Genomic DNA, 20,837 nt, shown 5'->3' with positions numbered 1-20,837 from the left:
AATATTCTAAAATCAGTAAAGATGAAGTAAATGCAGAAGTTCAAAACACAACACATAGCAAGGAGACACCAAACGTGAAATAAAGAAAAATTGTGAAGAAACAATGCGGAAAATAACCTGGAAGTGATACTGGGCCTCTACAAATTAAATATGAACAATATGATACCACTCCAAAAAAGGTAAAAAACGTTCTGCAATGTACTAAAAAGGAATCTCATATTTAAGATATGAGAAGGAAAGGTAAGGCTTCAGCTTGAATAGTTCAAGGGTAGAACACACAAATTAGAAAAAGTACAGTAAAAAGCAATAAAAAATAGCTTTAAATAACTGGAATTTTACCTAAAAGAAAAAAGCAAAATTAAGGTATATATGTACTCTCAAGTTCATATGAACACTGGTGATTGCATTAATTTAGGAAAGAAACACATAATGGCTTAATTTGTGGAAAATTTGGCTTAAAAAATGGGAAAAAAAGAAAAAGAATATGTTTAATTTCTCTGTACAGAGAAGCACCAAAATAATCCAGAAGCACTATGAAATGCTTGGCAATGGATACTGTTTCAAAGAAGTTGTACAAGCTGACAAATGTTTATAATGCTGCAGAAGTAGGTGTACTACAGGTTATAGTATGGAAATCTACATCAAAATGGGTAGAACAAACCATTTCTATAGCTACTTAAAAATCTAAGTGAATTATGAAGCAAAGTGGTGCTTTTTGTTATTACTATTATTATTTCTGTAATTCTAGCTTACTCTAGAAACAATGGTATCATTGAGAATACTGGTAGCAATTAATATTTAAAGATTTTATTAATGAGGATTTCACCAGTTGTGCACTGGACGTATTACTGAACATTCTCCTCCTCCCCCCAGTCCAAATGCTATCTGTCATTTAAAGAAGTAGACTTTAATTATACTGGTTGTAGAAGAGCAGAAAGCAATCTGTTCTCCTGTTGCTTATGCCTGACAGGCCTTGTTCCGACCCAAACAGTAAGCAGATAGAAACAGCCTGTCTACTAACATGACCATCTTGATACTAAATCACTTATGGCAAATACCTGTCTAGATTGTTCACTACGAAAATGAGTCTAGCTGAGTATTACTACCAAGTGGTGGTGTACCTTGGGACCTCATAATTACAATTGTTATTTGATACAGAAAATCACTGATGCTGAGTTGGCACATATCCCTTGTGTCATTTATAATTTACGTATGAAACACACATTAGTCCCATATCCTTGAATGTAAACAGTTATAAAAAGTATGCAAGCAACTTCCTCCTGCACAAATCACAGCTACAGAATCACTGTCCTTAATCAGGAAGCAGACTACTTGAGATTTCTGAATTTTAGATATACCGAACAGTTCACACTGATACCACTCTTTAATTGGACACTTTAATCTAACTCATCACATCTAGAATCACAAATTCAAAGAGGAGCCTGTTTAGGAACCCTCCCAATGTCCAGTTACTAAACTGATATAAGGACTTAAGAAGAGATTTAAGTACCCAGGACAAGGGGTGACATATTCCAAAGAATTGTCTTAATTATTGTTTGGGGTACAGCAAACTATTTAGCCATAGCACTCATCTAGTAGATGTTCAACACGTACATATCATGGTCTCAGAAATATATCTTCTGACTACTTAAAATCTTGTTGACCATATGTATGCATAAAATATAAAATGGAATTTGCTGAAAAAAATAGCTGGCCTAAGCCTCTCTGAAAGTTAAAACCCTCTTTTTCTCCTTGGATATCCCTATAATTTCAAATAGCTATTCTTTGGTGCCTGTAATTGAAGAAACATACTGCCAGACACGTAACCGGAAAGTCTCTCCAATTCTGGAGAATAACTATGAGATGTAGCTTGATGTTACTAAATAGAAAACTAAAGCTGACACATTCTAAGTTTCTTTTACCAAAGTTAACTTCTGGTTTTGAAGCCCCAAAAACATGACAAAAAAGCCCTTTTGCGATTGTCTGAGTCATGATTAATTTCAATTATTTACTCTCTACCAGGACAGAAGCACCTTCCTTTGACCAGCTGGCAATGCCCCAAAACTCACATTTTAAGACTCATGGGTATATTTACTTCCTGCATGGAATTCTTTCTGTTCATCGCTGGCTTTGCAACTGATTGGTACTGATCTTGATGTTCTGCCTTTTTGATGTAAATGCTAATGATACACTTCTCACCACCTTCTTACTTGACACAAATTTGGCAAGGACCAGAGCATCCAGTTGACTGCAGTCTCAGGAAGTGGGAGGGGGGAGGGGGGAGAAAGAGGGTTGAGGATTTTTCTTTTCTTTTCTTCAGTTTAGGAAATGAGAACTGTAAGGTGTTCTGGCTCACACACATAGGTTAATGGTCTGACCACCAAATACCTGAGAGTATTCTCAGTAAGTCAGCTTTGGGAACTGAAAACTGAATAAGCAGCAATAATGAAGTTCCTTTTCACTCCTCCGCTATCTCTTCTTGTCATTGCATATGATGACTTTCAAAAGTCAGTAGCTTTCTACTACTTCTGCTCAAAATGTAAAATGAGGTGTTTACCCTTTCCCCATGACACTCCAAAGGGCAGGAGTGGACCAAATCCCCAAAATAGGTTGGCAAACTATCACAGAAAAAACAGCATTTCCATGGTACAAAATGCATCAGAAATGAAGCCATGGAATTATTTAATATAAAAAGCTCATTTTCCTTCATTTTAGCGATAAGATTAAGGGCCTCCCATGAAGGAAAATCCAGTATTCAGAATACACACAGTGGTTTATAACTTGATTTTTTTATGGAACCCACTATGCACATGAGCTTTTCATTGACACATTTGCATCCTTTATATTCCTTATTCTATTTGATATATCTTTTGACTGAAATGCCCTTAATTAACTGCTTTACCTTCATGTTATTTTGCTTGTAACACACATTCCAGTTATTTATTTATTGTCAATCACAATAAATGCGTTGAAAACTGTGTAGGTGGAAAAATGAGAACAGGGGAATGCTGATTCTAGTTTTAGATCAAAGAATTTATCAACTCAGAAGTAAAATTATCAGAAATAGAGATTCTACTTTGGTTTAAAATATGTATACATACACAGCTATTAGCTAGCTTTTCCATTACGTACCAAAAAAATTAAATCAAACATTCAAACTTCTGAGGGAAAAAATGAAGAAATTCAAAAGATCAATATTTAGGGAGTGTACAGAAAGGTGAAATCTGAAGCCTGTTCAAAAGCTTACTTGGTAGCGCTGGAATCTGTTTTCAGTTGACTCCTCGGAGAAAACACTAACTAACGTTTTGTTCATCTTCATGCCTTACAAAGAGTTTTCTTGCAACACAAAACAATACAGCTGCCATCTTGACAGAAGTCTTTGCAACTCTGAACAATATCCTCTGCAGTAAAGTACAGCTTCTTTGCACCAATAAGTATATGATACATATTTATTTGCATGTTAAAGAGTAAATTTTTAAAAATCAGCAAAAGCTGAGTAAAGAAAGGTGCCCAAATTCACTGAGACTGGAATGGTACTTCCAAAGAGTAGTTAAAAGCAATAGCAGCACTTTCAGCTTTGCCTAGAAACAAATGCCTTGGAAAAAGAGTGCTTTTTTTCACACCATTATATATGGCATATTATAATAGAATCATGAAAGGACTACAAACTGCTTTGCCTGATTGAATACGTAAGCATTTGTAGAGCAGTCTGGGTAAAAAGCAGCACAGGAAAATGAGTCAAGGATTGCGGTATAAGGGCCAGAAGAAATTAATCTCCAGCTCTCCATACAGAGCAAGAATGATCACATCAGCAGTATTCTGGCAGAATTTTCTCATGTGCGAATGGTTAGGGAGAAGGGAAGGCGGCAGCCAATTCTTCTTTCACTCTCATAAAACTCAGGCACCTCAAATAATTCATCTGGAACTTTCTGATTGTTTGAAATACTTTGTGACAAATGTTCACAAAGAGGATGCAACCAACACGTATCTTTTCTACACTGATTAGATGTCAATAACCAGCATAGAAGTGGACAACTTTTATCAGGCTGCAGCAATTCTCTCTCTTGTACCCACCAGTCACAAGGGAAGACCTCTCTCTGCAAAAAAGGTCTAATGAACTGCTCATGGATGCACTGCTACACCACTCTTCTAAAATTCCACTCACTACTATAAGCCATGAAGTTAAACTTTTGAAGTTTTTAGTATGTTAGTTTGCACTTTAAAATACAAATGAAGTTACACACTGATCTGTAAGTGGGCATGATCTACAGATGTACAAGAACGGACAACCTATGCAAGGGAGAAATGCTACACATCTACATGCATTTCTTGCCAAAGGTAGAGTGAAATAGGTGAACAGAACAGGCACAAAGTTTTCCAGATCAGTTCAAAGAACTGAGATGGGAGTAACCGTGTTACAGTAAGCTCTTCTACACATCCTGTAAACTATCTACATTAATAATACTTCATTTGATGAGTAAATATTCTTTCTGTGCCATTCAGTAGATTAATTTGTGATTCAGTGGAATAATTTTAGAACTCTGTACACCTCTTGGAACTTAGTGACACAACTGGCACTTTGCAAAAAGAAAAAAATGTTCATGAACTTCAGAAAACGGAAAGTTATGCAGTAAAAGTGTATGCTACCCCATTTTTGGCATATTTCCTTGAAAATTATCATTGTGACGTGACAATTAATTTTCATGAGTAGGGTCCTTATTCCTTATGATTCCATCTTCTACAGGTCAGATTTGGAAACACTTCCTTCAATGATGCCTTCCTATTTCATGTAATTCATTTCAGCCTTTAGTCCCCAGCCTTATTAATCTATTCTTTAATGCCTCTTAATCATTTCCCTGCTCTGCTTCTACTGCAGCAGTCAACTGATGCTTTATTGAGCACTACAGTCTCCCCCATTTTTCCCATTTTATCTCCCCATTCATACTTTCATAGTCAAGCTTCATCAAGATTCTTGTATATTTCACTATAAAGCAGTGACTTCTGTAAACTACTCTTCCTCTGATTATTAATCACAGCTAAAGTTGTTTTAGGTTAACATTTCACCACAAACCATGGACACGCAAATCAGCATTTGCTTTCATTTTTCCTATACCTTAAAAAATAGTCCTAACATGATACCTGTGTTTTTCAAGTGTTTTTTCATTTTTGTGGTTCTGGCAAAAAGTATCATCTTAAGAAGACAGAAGATTATAAATTATTTTTTATTTGTGCTAAAGGGGATTATTTTAAAAAAAAACATTGCGCTAAATTTGCATATCACTCCGCATATGCATCGATGCATGAGTCCTGCGAAGGTGCACTGAGTCAAACCAGGCATGTATTTGTACCACTACAGAACCAAGGATGAAAATGCAACAGGATCCACAAGAGCTTACTGGTAAATAAAATGCAATAACAAGAGACATTATATGAAAAATGCTAGAGATTGTTTTATGAAAAAAAGTTTGGAAAAAAGGATAAACGGGAAATGTGGCAACAAGCTGAAGAAGTCCTATCTCAATTCCCTGTAGAACAAGTTCTACCTTTAAAATGTTTCTAAAATACCTTTCAGACAAAGAAGCTATTGCTTCCCTATTCCTAACAAAATTTGGATTTTGGCAATGGACAGTACATATGTGATAGAACATGAGCCAGAATATATCTTTAATATATGTTCAAGACTTCAGTCACTTTTCCTGCTTTTTTTTGACATGCATATTTTGAAAGTTACAGAGAGATTTATTATCAGACTATATGTCTTGCATGTCAATGAGGTCCATAGGCTTAAAAAGCATAGCTGATGGTGTTTTCTTTTCAGCATCACTTTGTGGGTTTTTTGGTTTTGGTTTTTTTTTTCAGATGGACTTTATGAATTAAAAGGAAGTTCAATCCTTATCTTATTACAGAGAGAACTAGCTTAATTTTAGTTCAATTTCAGGCTCAGCTTATTGCCTGAATTTTCAAAATCTGTTAGTAATTTTAAGATAGCATCAAGACCTTCAAAAACAATCCAAACCTGGATGTTTTAACATTGCTGAGCACACAGGTACTTGTTAGTATCCCCAAACTACTATTCACTTCTGGAAATTCATACAGCATCTTTTATGTCTGTTGCTGATCTAAATGAAGAACTTTTCAACAGTACATCTTGAATTGTTCGCTGTTTTCTTGGCTTTCAGCCTCTGATGTAAGTCAATTATCATTTTAAAAAGGCTGAACTTAAGCATTTTTTTTATAAAGTAGTTACCATCTAAATACACTTTGTAAAATCTTACTGCTGTCTATCCAGCTGATTAAAATGTTTTTTCATTTTTCTGTATTGAGGCTACTTACATTATCACACAGGAGGCTCTTATTTTTGGTGCCTGTTGCGTAACAGTCACAGGGTTTGCAAACATCAATGGCTGAAAGATCTGCACCTGCTTGTCTGTAATGGAAATCCTTGCACAGCTCACAGTTCCTTCCTGCATGAAAGAAAGGTTATGCATTACGGCTTCCAATTCATTAAAATTAGCTGTATAATTCAAAATTAAAGACTCTATTCCTTTGAGAGAATTCTATAATTTTCAGGACGTCCATTTTAATGCACCTTTCATCTCTACCTGCCAATTTAGTGATCCAGAGCATATGAAACAATGAACCTGTTACAAACTATGTTTTACTCCATTAAACTTCCATCTGTTATATAATACCACACTTATATAAAAGCTGTGCCATGCAAATGCCTATACATTTTTTGGAAAAATTATCATTGAACCTGAAACTTTTCTTTTTTCCCTTTACTAGACAAAGCCAAGAAAACTGAAATAGAAGAGAACTGCTAAACAAAAGTATTCAAATATACTACTTACACAGAATAGAAACCTTTACTCAATAAGCAAGAAACTGACATTAGAGCAAAATTTGACAACCTTTTTAATATGATATCTGTTAAACTGGTTCAATTAGAAAGACAATATTCTGGATTTAAATGCTCTAGCACATGTAATGGAAACAGCTTTGAAACTATACATTCTAATTATTTATTAGGATGTGTCTTGCATGGAAGATTTTATACAAGATTGGATCAAATTTTAGCAGGATTTTCCTGTAGCTTAAGTATTGACACAATTGTAATTACTGCACTATCTGGACAGTTTAAAAATGCATATACATGAGAATTCATTGGAATGTCAGCCACTGAGCATTACTAATTTCAGCTGACACAAGACTTAGCCAAAAAGTGACCGTAAAACAAACAGTCCATTCTCTTGTGACTTACCGGCTGTGTTGTGTTGACAGTTATCACACACTCCACCACCGCCTCTGTAGTGCTCCTGAGGAAAAGGGTCCATTGCTAAGTCATAGTGGCAGCTTACTGCATGGCTGTAACATTGACAAGGTTTGCAATTATAGGCATGAACTTGGTCACCTGGACGAAAAGGCTTGTCATTGTACAATGGCAAACAGCGATCACACTGAAATTAGAAAAAAAAAAAAAAAAGAAAATACTATTTCTTTACCTTACAAGAACACTATTATAATCGCTATATTCATGTTTCATTCTATGGGTTTTCCCCCATTTAAATATTAAAAATATTGGGTTTAGACAAGAAGTGAGAAAGCATATAGGGAAATAACAAAACTGTCTCTCTTTTTTTTTTTTAAATCTTTTTAAGTTACTTTACCAACAGATTAAAACCAAGAAAAGTGGGCAAAAGAATAAAATTTTAAGTATTTAGATACTCAACACAGGCTAACGTCCTGAGATTCAGATTTAGTTAAACCTCTGAAGATGCAAAATGGTGCCTTTTGAGGCACAGAAGACACATTCATCTAATGCATCCATTTGGATGCATTTTAAACAAATGTCTGTTACTACAGTTTGTAGTATTGTAGTACCTGTAGTTTGTACAGTTACCATTTGACCTGTGAGTGAAACAAAAAGCCTCCTATGGCCAAACGTGATGTTGTACAGAGTATCTGAAATATCAGCACTTCTTAACATGCATTTATCTCATGAAATTTTCAAGAGAGAAGTTTTAAACAAAAAATGTAAATCTCTACACACATTCAGCTCTATCAAGTTGTATTTTAAATGACATCAGTGGAATACTAGGATACCAGGTACATTGTTTAAATAATCACCTAAACAAATAATCTTGTTTTCTTCAATTCTTTTCAAATTTATTGGATACAAAGACTAATGATATTGAAGTACTTAATTAGCTTAAATCCAAACAAGTAAAAATATTTTTTAAGTAGTTCAGGAGCACCTCAGAAGCTCATTTTTTATTTGGATGAACTCACAATATTACCTTTTAAGTAGAGCTTTGTGAAAAATGTGAATTTGGAATCATCTTCAGTTCATAATACACTCAACAAAACTTGAAGGAGACAATTTATTGTGCCTACCAGTTCATCAAGAACTAAAACCAAATTGGATTTCTTAAAGTTAATGAATGGATAGCATTTTGGACAACTGTATTCTCTTTATGGTGAACAATCCAACTAGTTTTTATTAAACTGGCTAAAAAAATGGTACATGTTGGCACTGGAGAGATGTTTGCTTAGAAGAACTTTTTTAATTTAACTGGCATTACTAAAAGTTCATTCCCAAAATGCTGGTGTGTTGCTGGATCTAAGAAACAAAATATATTGCAATTATAATTTCCATCTTTCAGAGGAAATTTAAATGCTTCAAAACAAGTTGCTTCTGCAAAGTATTTTGACACCTTCTTTCTTCTTAAGTTCCAGAAGTGTGCTCATCTTTCTTCAGGGCTACTATTCCAAGCACTATTATAATTATTTAGGCCCAGTGTGCCTACATCACCTATACACTGACAATTAGGAAACTATACTCAAGTTTCTAAACTCTTTCACTCACAGCCAATGCTGGGAAAGCATCAACTGTGGGTAAAATGAGAAACTGAATTGGAAAACATAAGCTTAACATAGTCCAAGAACTGTGGAGCAGTCACAACTCCTAACAAAAGCAACTTGGAAGAGAAAATGAAAGCACAAGAATTTATCCACTGAAATTTAGTTTTAATAAAGGCAATTAACAGTAAGAGGTAAGATAGCAATAGCCTCTGCACCTTCTGTAATCTGTTAAAAACAAAACAACAAAAAATCCACATCACCACAGTGAGAGAATAAGGAGATTTCTGGATGAAAGTTAGCAGAGCTTCACTTGAGACCTTGAACTCTGACCTTTGTTTATCAGAAGAATCACTGCCTAATCACGATTAGCCCAGTTAAAGTACACCAAGGGGAACGCCTTGACCATAACTGTTACACAAGTTACACAGTGCAAACTAATTCAAGTCCTTCCCTCATTCACATCCATCTTTCCTCTCTCTAGTCACTCCCTTTGCCACTACCTTGTGGAAAACCAGCATTACACAGCACCAGCAACACAAGACAAGAGGGTTTGTTCAGGCATCACACAACTTGGGAAGCGCAAGAAAGAAAACTGAGCTCCCAACCAAACCATCCCACTCATGCAGCTTCCTCCTTCCAGCACGTCAATGGAAATATGTCCTCCTTGAAGGGAAAGCAGTACAGGAATAGCTACCAACCTGCCAGCCCTGAATTTCCATTTGTGCATGGCCAGCCATGTAGCAGCTGAGAGCATTCATTATTTCATTTCAATCTTAGATCAGTTACTTATACACACCTGTGCTTATACCTATTATTAAATGACACACAAGCACTAAGGAATAAGAGACAAGATGACATTTGATTACATAGCACAGGGCTTCTTTGAACTACCATATCTCTAAAAGTTCTGTGACTTTTAAAATTTTGACAAAACTTTTTAAAAGCCTTAGCAAAAAAGTAGTCATTCAAAAGCTGGCAGTGACTATGAAACAATTGCTGTTCTAGCAGTTGTCACATCTGTATGCATGAAAAATGTGCACCAGACCCCCACCTCATCCTGCTGAGTTTGTCACACCTTTATTAGGTTAAGAATTGCATTTAACTTCCAGACCTGCTGTGTTTAACTTTCACTTTTGGTAGCATGTTGACGTACATATGGCAATCTTCAGGTCTTCATTCATCAAATGTAAACCCTGCATTCACCCAAAGCACAGTCAAGATTTTTCAAAAGTATCGAGAGATTCAGGTTTCAGTTCTTGGCTGCCATGTGTAAAACGGATAGGTAAATCCCCCAAAAGACTTTGACAAATCCGAACAAGGTCTAGTGGTAGATTTACAAAGAATGTTAATTCTTGACAAAACAAGCCTTTCTCCATAACTGTAAAAACCACAAACATGCAGATGCAGTTACATCTAGGCCCGTCAGAAAACATGTTAAATATATGGCTTTCCCTATGGACAATAACAAACATGTCCTCTTGATATACAGTATCTGAACTGCTCACCTTCTGCAAAAACAGTTTTCTGAGGAAACATTACATGGAGCCACATGGTCAAAATATTTAGCTCATCTTGGCTCAATTCATTAGTCTAAAATTATGATTAAAAGCTTATTTCCAATAATGAATTCAGGAATTTTTTTTTTTACTAAAATTATTATTAAAAACTTACCTTATCAAAATTCCTGAATCCAGCACACTTATGGAAGGATCACCAGTGACTTCAGCCTAAGCCTTTATGTGCAAAGTTCCTTATTAATCACTAAGAATGCTGAGGACAGTGCCTCTGAAGAAACAGTCAACAAATATTCAAAGAAATACTTCAGAAGGCAATGGTAACAATACATTAAGACTTGCCATAAGTCATGATCAACTAGAACCTTCTACTCCAACACTTTTAAAATATCCCGCTGCTTGCCTTTGGGTGGCTTTTTTTTTATTATTTTTTTTTTTTTTTAATGTTACATTATGTAGAATTTATTCCTTTTTTTCTTTTCCTAACCTGTGTAGGAGTTCCCATCTCACACCTGTCAGTCAAAGTTCAGTTGCAATAACCAGTGTACATATACACCTATACTACTTATACATATGCTTCTATAATACACATATGTCATTAACAGTACAGAGATTTAAAAATCTGCTGAAGTGATATCAAGATTAGAATGCCACCTTCTCAGGCATTTCAAAATGCTGTCTTGCCTTTGAAAAACTCCATTATGTGTATCATCCAACCATGTTTATTTATGCTGCCCTATAAGTGTTGACTATAGTAGGATAATCACACATTATTTTTTCCTTCCTACAAGATCCCAGTCTCTACCCAAACGGACAGTATGCTTTCGCTCTATTTAGCTTCATTAGCCAAATAAAAATGGTTTCAGGGCAATATCTATTCCAGTGTAGCTTAGCCCTGCTCTAAAGACAGTCATCTTAATTTCCCCATGGCTCTTCCTCAGCACCGTCACTACAGCATTTGACTATCTATCAAGACCACATGTTAGCAGAGCTTTGAACCATATCTGTCTCTGGTGAACTCCCCAAAGACCAAAGCAAAAGCCAGGTTTTATTAGGGGGGGGGAAAAAAAAAAAAAAAAAAAAAAAAAAAAAAAGCAAAAAGCTAGAACACTCTAAGTGACTCCAAATGACTAAGGAAGACAGAATAGAAATGAAGAGCATCTTATGGGGTTCCATCGTAACACTCCACATACTTTAAAAGGATGCAACATAATTTTAGAAACTAAGCACAGACATAACAGATGGTTTACAACTACTGTATGCCAAATAGCATTCTAAGAAAAGATACTACTGCTACTTTGCAATGGCAAAGTGACTGACAAAGAACCTGACTGGCAAAGAACATAAGACCTACCATTCTGAATGCCAGATTCCAACAATGGGACACAACTGATATCTCAAACGCTGGCACAGATGTTGTCAGACAGCATAAGATATATCTCTATTCAACTCCTCTTTCATTTGTGCTTTTTTTGGTGAAGTTATTTGAAGCCACACTAAGTTCTACACAATCAAAGCAAACACAACCACACTAATTCTTACAATCAGGTGGCTCAGTAAATTAATTCACACTTAAATTCTCTGGGATTAAAATTCAAAGCTATTTTCAAATCAGGCATCCACTCCATCTAACTCTCATTTAGACTCCAACCCTGTAGGACTTCTGTAAAATAAAAGAGAGGGAGAAGGTATGTCTTGCAGCTGATGGGTTTGGCATGTGTTCTGTTTTACCAAAGCTCTGACTTGCTCAGGGTGTTAAATTGTAAGAGATCTTGTGTTTACTTTTCCCTCTTTCTACTTTGTCTATTTGGAATAAGACTTTGAATTCCATTCTCCTGTAATATTATAGAATGCTGTAGCCCCAGTTACTAGGTATTATAGGGTTAATTTCACTCTTCTGAGGAAGCTATTGCATGGGATCTTTTTTTTATACAATAGTGGGGTAAAAGAAAGAAAAAAACAGATTGCCTAATCACTTGGGCACTTGTATGGAATATGTGAAAAAAACCCATAGAAATTCAATAAATATATGTGGCACTATGATTTACATCAGCTACTTCCAACAACAGTGAAGCACCAGCCCAGTTGTGTCTCAGCTTGCTTTCACATTAAATGAAATAAATATCCAGCACAGTGGATAAGACCATGAAAATCATTTTCAGACTGGAACAGCCGCCTTAATTTCTGAGAGGTAACAATGACAACCATAATGCTAGTTACCATTCACCTCAAGTAAAACTTACAAACATCAGATCAAAATGTATAACAGATAATGACCACTTCACAATTCCTTCAGCATGTTATCACCTGTGCAACAAATCATGAGGTATCTGGGACTGCAACAAGATCTTTCAGTAATTCAGCAATCCTTGTAAACAAATTGTTTTAGAAGCCTGCATCTTTGAACTATGCAACAACACCAGTTTTCCAGGGATGGATTCATGGACAAACCCGTAATTTCCACACACGTCAAAAGTTATCTAAAATTTTCAGGCAGGTAAGACTACTGGACTAGGTGCTTTTCTGCTTGCTGTTTCCTAAAACTCCAGTCAACCATCTGCCTGCTTGATTTCCTTTCTTTTTATTCTGATATAAGCAGCTTCCTCCCAGGCCTATCCTCTGGATAAAAAATTTATGGCACAGAGCTTACCAAAAAGTGCATTTTTTGCTAGCTTGCTTGCTTCTGCAAGCCAGAAGTCTTTGTTATTGAGTGACCACTTACTATAGTTAATATTTACAGCTCCTCAGGTACTATGTATCATTAATTCCAACATGTAACATGATGATACACATTGACCTTTAAGTAAGGTTTAGATAGATTCTTCTGTAACAACATAAAAAGCCTTATTTATCCAATTCTTGGTAAATCAACAATGCCATATCCAGTTTTCAGACAGCAGATGTTTAAGACCATTAATTATTTGCACAGAAAACTCTGAAGACCTGAAGCTTTTACTGTATCCAGTCACTCTCTCACTTCCATTCATACCCTCTCAAGCATTTATCAGAGTTGCTTTATTTATTTTAAATTCTATTTTCTATTATTATTTCTACAATTATTCCTGTATATTTTGCCATTACCTTTCTCTATTAAGTTCTGTATGACCAATTTAAAGGTGGCTCTGGACTGTAAGGTAAGGCTGATCTTGTTTGACGGTCTTGTTTTTTCACGGGCTGTTTCCAGTTTTTCATGTAACATCATGGAAAGTTTTTGAACATACTATTACTCGTGTCTATAAATTAGTCTTTGCATACAAATGTTACCAAAATCTGGACTCCACTCTTAGTGCCTCAGTTTCCATTTGTAAAAGGCAGAGTTACTTCCCAAAGCAGGACACAAGACATTTACAGAACAATTTGTAAATGAAGTAGCTGAACTGTTTTTTCTAAGATGAGAGATAAGCTCTGTGAGGATTTATTTCCTTTTCTTTCATAATCTGGCCCCTCAATATCTACAAGTCATTCTTAAACATTCTCTTCTTCCCATCATCTCAAATTTCATAGCAACATATATCTTCATCAAAACAGAACTCAGAAAAAAAAAAAAGAAAAAAAAGAAATTCCATTTGGTATGTCAAATTTCATAACATGGTGATGCAAATAGCTAAACTAAGATTTCTATTTGTAATGAATTATGCAAATTTTTTTTTCTGGTATTGCTTTGCTGCGCAACAGCTATCCAGATGTATATGCCAGATAAATTCATGATGGTAATTTTAGTTGTATTAAGCGTAAATGTGACAAGGACATACTCTGCCATATGTTAAGAGCTTGTCAAGGGATCAAAAAAAAAAAAAAAAAAATGCCCAAATAACTGGGGTGGGAGCCTGAGAAACATAGGTGTATCATTGCCAATGATAGTCAAAAATCAGGATGGATTTTTGTTTTGCTTTTAAGTGTTTGCCTTACAAAAAAATCAAAACCTTTAAGCTGTTTGGATTTCATGTAAATCCTTGAAAAAAGTCAAAGTAGTTAGCGATATACTTGCAAATATTAATTCTATTTTATTACTACTTCTATTTCATTTCATATTTAGTAGATACTGACATGGTCATTAAAGAATGAGGAAAATAATTAAACAACATCCTTATTGTACTGTGAATGAATATAGTTAATTCAAGCATTTCAATTATCGTTACAATGCATATATGCGAAATCAAAAACGTGACACTCACTGGAACAACCCATTAACATTGACAGAAAATATCTGATAAGGCAGATACATCATTAAAATGTATTTGGTTTGTTTTCACAAGGTAGCATAAGTCTTGCAAGAGTGCTTGGTGAACGTCCAGATCTTATTAAATATTTATAATTAATCCCTACAAAGTAACATTTCACAATGTGTGTTCTAATTAAAGGGACATTGTCAGTTTTAATTTTTTTTCTAATTTGACCCATCTAAAAAACTTCAAATTTCTGTTCAATTCCCATTTAGACTGTAGATCCTACACCTCTGCTTAAAAAAACTAGAAAACTTAGATCCCCTATGAAATTTTACAAATATCTTTCACATGATCATAAGCACAATATCAAATGCTCTCAGGTTAACACTTCTTGCTCTGTTCTAGCAAGCACAGACTGCCTGGGGATTTTCTGATGTGAGATTAGTCTCCCTTTTGCTATTCCATAACCCCTTCTTAATTTTTAGAAAGCCTATTTCCAAAAGGCATAAATGTAGGAAGGAATAAAACATGTACTCATGACGGAAATCTAACATTCAGTGGGATTGTGGGATTCATTCCTTTGATGTAGCTTATTCTTTAACCTCAACTTCTTTTCCTTTTCTTTTTCTTTTTTTTCTTTTTTTTTTTTTTGAGATAAATAATTAATCTAGGGACAGAATCTTTTGTTTGAGCAAGTTTGCTTAACTTGTACATCATAATTCTACTTTTGCTAAGTTGTATGTGAAAAGCTTCCAACAAAACCAAAGGTTGTATGAAGTGCAAACTGGCACCATTATTCTAAGCTCTCCTCTACATATTTATCTAGATGACCATGACTTCTAGTAAACAACCTCATTTTGGTTCTCCTATGGCCAAGAATTATAAAACTAGTAGGAAAATTATAATTTTGCAACTTGGTTTCAACTGCATACTACACTTCACAAAAATCCCTCTTTATTGAGAAATGCTGTTGAGCAGAGCAAAGCAATGATAAGCATATTTTCTAGACTGTATCTAGATTATTTAATATGGCCTTCTAATTAATTCCAAGAAACTTTACCTTAATATCGACTATCTGAAAACGCAGAACAGTAAAAAGGAATATTAAATTTACTCTTTTGTTAGAACAATCATGTTGCTACTACAGATTATTCTAAAGATAACCAAATGTCATATACGACTGCAAAAAGTACAGGACATTGATATTTACAGGCTGTCCTCAAATAAATAAATAAATAAATTCATAGCTCAATTTTCAATGTTTTAAAAAGCCACTACCCAAATCACTGGTTTAGATCAAAATAATTAATAAGACCGCCAAGAAAATAACTTCCAAATACATATGTACTGGCATGTCTCAGTGTTTTCTTACATGTGCTCGACTACGCAAGAGACATTTAAAATCAAGTCCAAAATGTTTTAACTCTTCCTATCTTAGACATATTTTGTAAAACAACTGCATCAAAAGATCTCATTCTTAGATGAAGTCAGAGACTGCAATCTACAGATGTCCCAAGTATCTACAGATGTTCCAAGTATCTGAAGGTAAATCTATGTTAGTGTTTTACCTTGGATTAGCCGTGCAGTTTTGAAGCAAATCTCCAAATTTTCTGCATTTACTGTGCTTTGGTTTGCATCATGGAGCTGTCTTGGACCACTTGAACCGTTCCCTTTCAAATGAAACTAAATTGGAAGCTGAACTCCAGGACTGTGCCTACTGCACTCCATCTACTGAACGGGTCTGAAGTCCATAGGACCAGACTAAAACTACTGTAAAGTTAAAAAAAAAAAAAAAAAAAAAAAATCCCTGAAGCACATCTGCTGTTGGGTCTTCATTACCTTTTCATTCTACACATCATTTGCTAGTTGCTACAGCAGGTAGAGCCATAATCTTTATTAGATTCTGACAGTCTAAATTCAAGTTTGCATGTAATGTTTGAAAGTGGCATAATCCTTTAACAAGAAATCAAATCCCTAAACACAGCACTCCTAATGGTCTGTGGTGGAATGGCTTTTGGCGAGGGGACGCAGAGGAGGGGCGGGGATAGTTTTTTGTTGCCTTATTTAATACAAACCCTGATATGGAAAGTTTCCCTATAAAAGCTAGGACAACACTAACACACATACACACACTCTTTCCCAGGACTAAAATCCTAATTTTGAGGCTGTTCATGGGTGACATAGATAGACAAAGGAGAGACTAACATTATTTCCTTCTGTATAGCTTTCCTTGACACACAGGCACCTATACAGTTCCACAGCTGCGTCGCAATTATCAGCATGGCCATGGCAATTACACCTGAAAGAACAATAGGTAGTGAAGAAAACATTAAAACATGGAAACACTTCTGTCCAACAATATATAACATGGTCACGAAGACAATTTTGTCTATTACATAGTCTGGTTCTTTATTAAGAACAAATAAACACCACCAAAGAGAACGTTCTTAAGTGCAGTAACCTACAAAAGACTACTTCACTCAACATATTTTTAAGTATCAACAGTTGCTTTCCAAGAAAATAAAAACCAGCATGTAGTGCAGCTACTCTTACCTTATATAATATGTAATGACAGCTATATTTCAGTATATAATATTAATATGTAAAACTTTATTAAATAAATAGCAATTATTCATCAATATTAAGCCTCACAGTGTGGCTCTATTTTTTCAAGAAATCTTAACTGTATCAAGCATAATGTTCTAGTTTAACCCGTTTTAATCTCAGTTAAAATGTCCATTTCTTACTAAAATAAAATCTTTCTAGAGTATTAGTTAATAGGCAATAACCATCCCACTCTACCTAGAAGGTCTGCTCTTCTGGAGGCCTGGCATAGCTTTGCAAACTACAGCTGAAATTATTTTACTGTTACGTAGTCACCAAGATGATAGCTATTTTAGTAAAAGCATTATCATAATACATCTGAATCAATAATCAAAACATATTAGTAGTGTAGGAAATTTTAAGGTAAACATGACCTCTAATGGGGTGATTTCTCTCAAAATGAGAACTACCAAAATAATTTCAGGAATAATACTTATTAGCAAAAATCTGCACCATATGCTTCTTGGAAACTATTTCATTGCCAAATCTGCATATTATTTACAGGGCATAATTAGTCCTTTCACAAGACAGCACACTTATATACAATAAAGTTGTCACAGATAATGTAACAGTTTTACTGACAGCTGCCCCATTTTAAAAGGAAAACTACAGCTGAAACAATGAGCTCTGCATTAAAACTGTTAAAATTGGCATGTCTGGGAATCTATAATGAAACTTGGAAGCGCTACTGAAGTAAAGCACAAGCCATGGTTTCAATCATAAGCCTTTGCTTAGAGGCACTGGTAATTCCAAGGAAAGGACTGCTTTTGACAGATTTGTGTAATAAGTATAATTAATTTTAAAATAACATATGAGCAAGTGTTTTAAAAAAAACAGTACACCAGTCATTTCAAACTTGATGCACTGCTTCAGACCAAATTCCCTTCTCATTCATAAATGTAAAAGCAGAACAACTTCATTAAATTTTAGGCAGGTCATTATATACTTTACACAGCTGTAATAGTCAGAGGCAGTGATGGGTGGGGGAAGAGTTCCATAACACCTACCTTCCGCTGACTGTAACTTCATTAACTCCATAGTATCTATGCCTAAAATTTACCCAAGACTCATTAGTATGATACTGGCCACGGAGATGAATCCTCACTTGTGTAGCTTTTACAAATTCTTGGAGAGATGGAGTATTGTAAAAATCATTGTAACCAGGTCGGTGATTTGGTTCCGGGGTAAGAACACTAAAAGTTAGATTACCACGGGAATAAGGTGTAAAGCTGTTTAAATAGAGAGGAAGACAAATGAAAATCAAAATATCACATATTTTACAGATTCTATCTCCTAATATCCTTTTTCTCAGAGAGGGTCTCCACTTAACTGTACATAGGCTTTTTGTGGTTTCTGGGGAAAATTCTTATGCCAGTGGATTCCCAGTCACCAGAATTCAAGCAGGGGAAAGGAAATGTCCTCTGTATGTCTGTTTTTCCCCAAACTGCCATGCTCTTCTCCAGACCCTAAGTTTCCAATTAAAAGTAAAGCCTCTAAATGGCAACTTCAAAATATGAATAAAGTGTGACTGACACAGTGTCATCTGCACTAAGTTTCCAAAAAGTTTAACACAATGTCTTTGAGAAACATGAACCGTGCTTGAACTACACAAGGAAATCATTGAGATGACCACCACGATAATTAATGTGCTCATATTGTTAATTATATACCTGCTAAACACATATAAAAACCATACAGAAACAATTATATTTTTAATTCCAGAGTCACTGGACTGTATCATCTCATTCGATGAGTGAATAGAGTTAGAAACACACGCCACCTTCCAGTGAGTGAAGTGCAAGAGAATTGAATGGAATGTAGTAGGATTGAGAGTAAAGCTGTGTATTTAAGTCCAAGAAGGGGAAGGACAGTCCTGAGAATTCAAGCAAAAGCTGAGTAAACTAAAAAAAGTATATATAAACTGCACATTTGCACAATTTGGTATGAACCGTATCTCATATTGGTATACTTACTAGCCAGAGTTTAGCTATGAGTAGAACTTGCCTCTCCAAGAGGCAAGAATGCTTCCTATTTGCACACCTACGTGGGCTCATTAAAAACAGCTATCCCATGGTATCACCTGGCACCTAACACACATCATTCAAAAAATGTAATTCTCATCACTTTGAAATATCTCTGAGCTTTTGAAAGATGAGATTCATAGTCAGGCTAGGTCTGCCAAGTCGTACTCCTCTGTCTTCACGAAGGATCACTGAATTTACTGTGCCCCTATCCAGGTTAGTGCTTCACAAAAATCTCAGTGGAACATATCTGTATGTTTCTCTGGGCGATACTGTCCTCTCTTCCCCGCTGCAGAAAGTTAAATAAAGTATTTTTCTTCCATTACATATAAAGCTATAATGGAAATGTTAAGACAGGTACGAATGGCAGACGAATGACACCATCTTGGTATGGAAGCACTAGAAGGAACAGCAGAAGGACTGTAAGGCAGATGGCATGTAGATAAGCAGGTCATCATGATCTTAGGGCATCTACACGCAGCTTCTAAGGAAACCAGGAAAAGAAAGACGATCCTAAAACAAGGGTCAGCCAATATTCAGACTAAGCAAGGATTCAAGTCTCTGATAGAGGGATAAAGGACAGTGAGTAACTCCTAACTTACAGAGGTGGTACAGGATGGAGAAATAAAAACCTTATATCACTTTCATCTCCTAAAGGACAGAAAAGAGTCCTTTCAGTACTAGAATGTGGTCACCAAACCAAGAACCCTCAAGCCATGGTAAGGATTTCAAAGCCAAGGTCACTTGCATTCCACATCAACCCAAGGAGTCCTGGCTAGGCCACCAGGATACAAGCACACTGGTGTCTAAATCCTGGGCAGACAATTTGGACATGTCTTGGCATTTACAAGTATGTAGGTATATGTGAGACAGAGAGAGAGAGACCAGTTTTATTTTACAATAAAATCACCTTCCCCTCCTATAAAGGTCTCAGCAGGGAGCTCTGCTACTGCTGACACAAATTTGGAGCATTGTTTCAACAGTAAGTTCTCTTTGAGTACACAGAATACTCACCATTACGGGGTATATTTCTTATCTTTTAAACAAAGCTTTCTGTACATCAGCTGTACCCAAAAATCATTCATTCATATCGCTTCCTATCACCATTTACGTCGTAATCGAAGGGGAGAAACAGTGCTACTCACAAAACATTTATGGGAACAGTTCATACTTAACTCCCCAGTTCTTTTTAGAAAATATTCAAATACATATTTCTGGGCTGAAAAGGGCATTACACCTCATTTGAGTTATTTTTCCAAAAATGTTTGGCTTACTTAAGAGCTTTCCCTTCTCTTCTACCCTCTGCTCCATGGATCAGCAATAAAGCTCAAAGTCCTTTGCTGAAAAATGGTGTAACTCAGATGACCTTATGCTCCTCTCCTCAGAATACTGAACTGCTGGAGAACAAAGATGCTGACACTTGAAAAGTCTTAGGAAGGTAGCAAAAGTGAAACAACAAAAAAAGCAAAATGCCTACAGCACCCGCTACTGTATTTTCTCACTGATTTCCAGCCAAGTACTAAACAAGCCTAATACTGACTGGCATCTGAATTCAGGCAAGGGATAGTGCATTTGAATATATGTAGTGGTGTAGATTCAAAAATATATATATATGTACATACAAGAATTTGTGCAAGTAAAATGATAATATATATTAACTATATATTATA

General features: G+C 35.5%; 1 protein-coding gene across 1 annotated transcript in view; it reads right to left on the bottom strand.

Annotated features, from left to right (window-relative positions):
* The window catches only part of USH2A (usherin), a 395,016-nt gene that overhangs the window by 332,754 nt on the left and 41,425 nt on the right, over positions 1–20,837 (bottom strand). The window contains 4 exon segments of the mRNA XM_030034435.1: positions 6,334–6,464; positions 7,262–7,457; positions 16,748–16,841; positions 18,154–18,375. Of these exon segments, the coding sequence (XP_029890295.1) occupies positions 6,334–6,464; positions 7,262–7,457; positions 16,748–16,841; positions 18,154–18,375 (643 nt within the window).

This window comes from Aquila chrysaetos, chromosome 13, assembly GCF_900496995.4.
Source record: "Aquila chrysaetos chrysaetos chromosome 13, bAquChr1.4, whole genome shotgun sequence".
Taxonomy (NCBI): domain Eukaryota; kingdom Metazoa; phylum Chordata; class Aves; order Accipitriformes; family Accipitridae; genus Aquila; species Aquila chrysaetos.
Note: the sequence above shows the minus strand (reverse complement) of the source record. Positions and strands in the feature narration are given on the sequence as shown.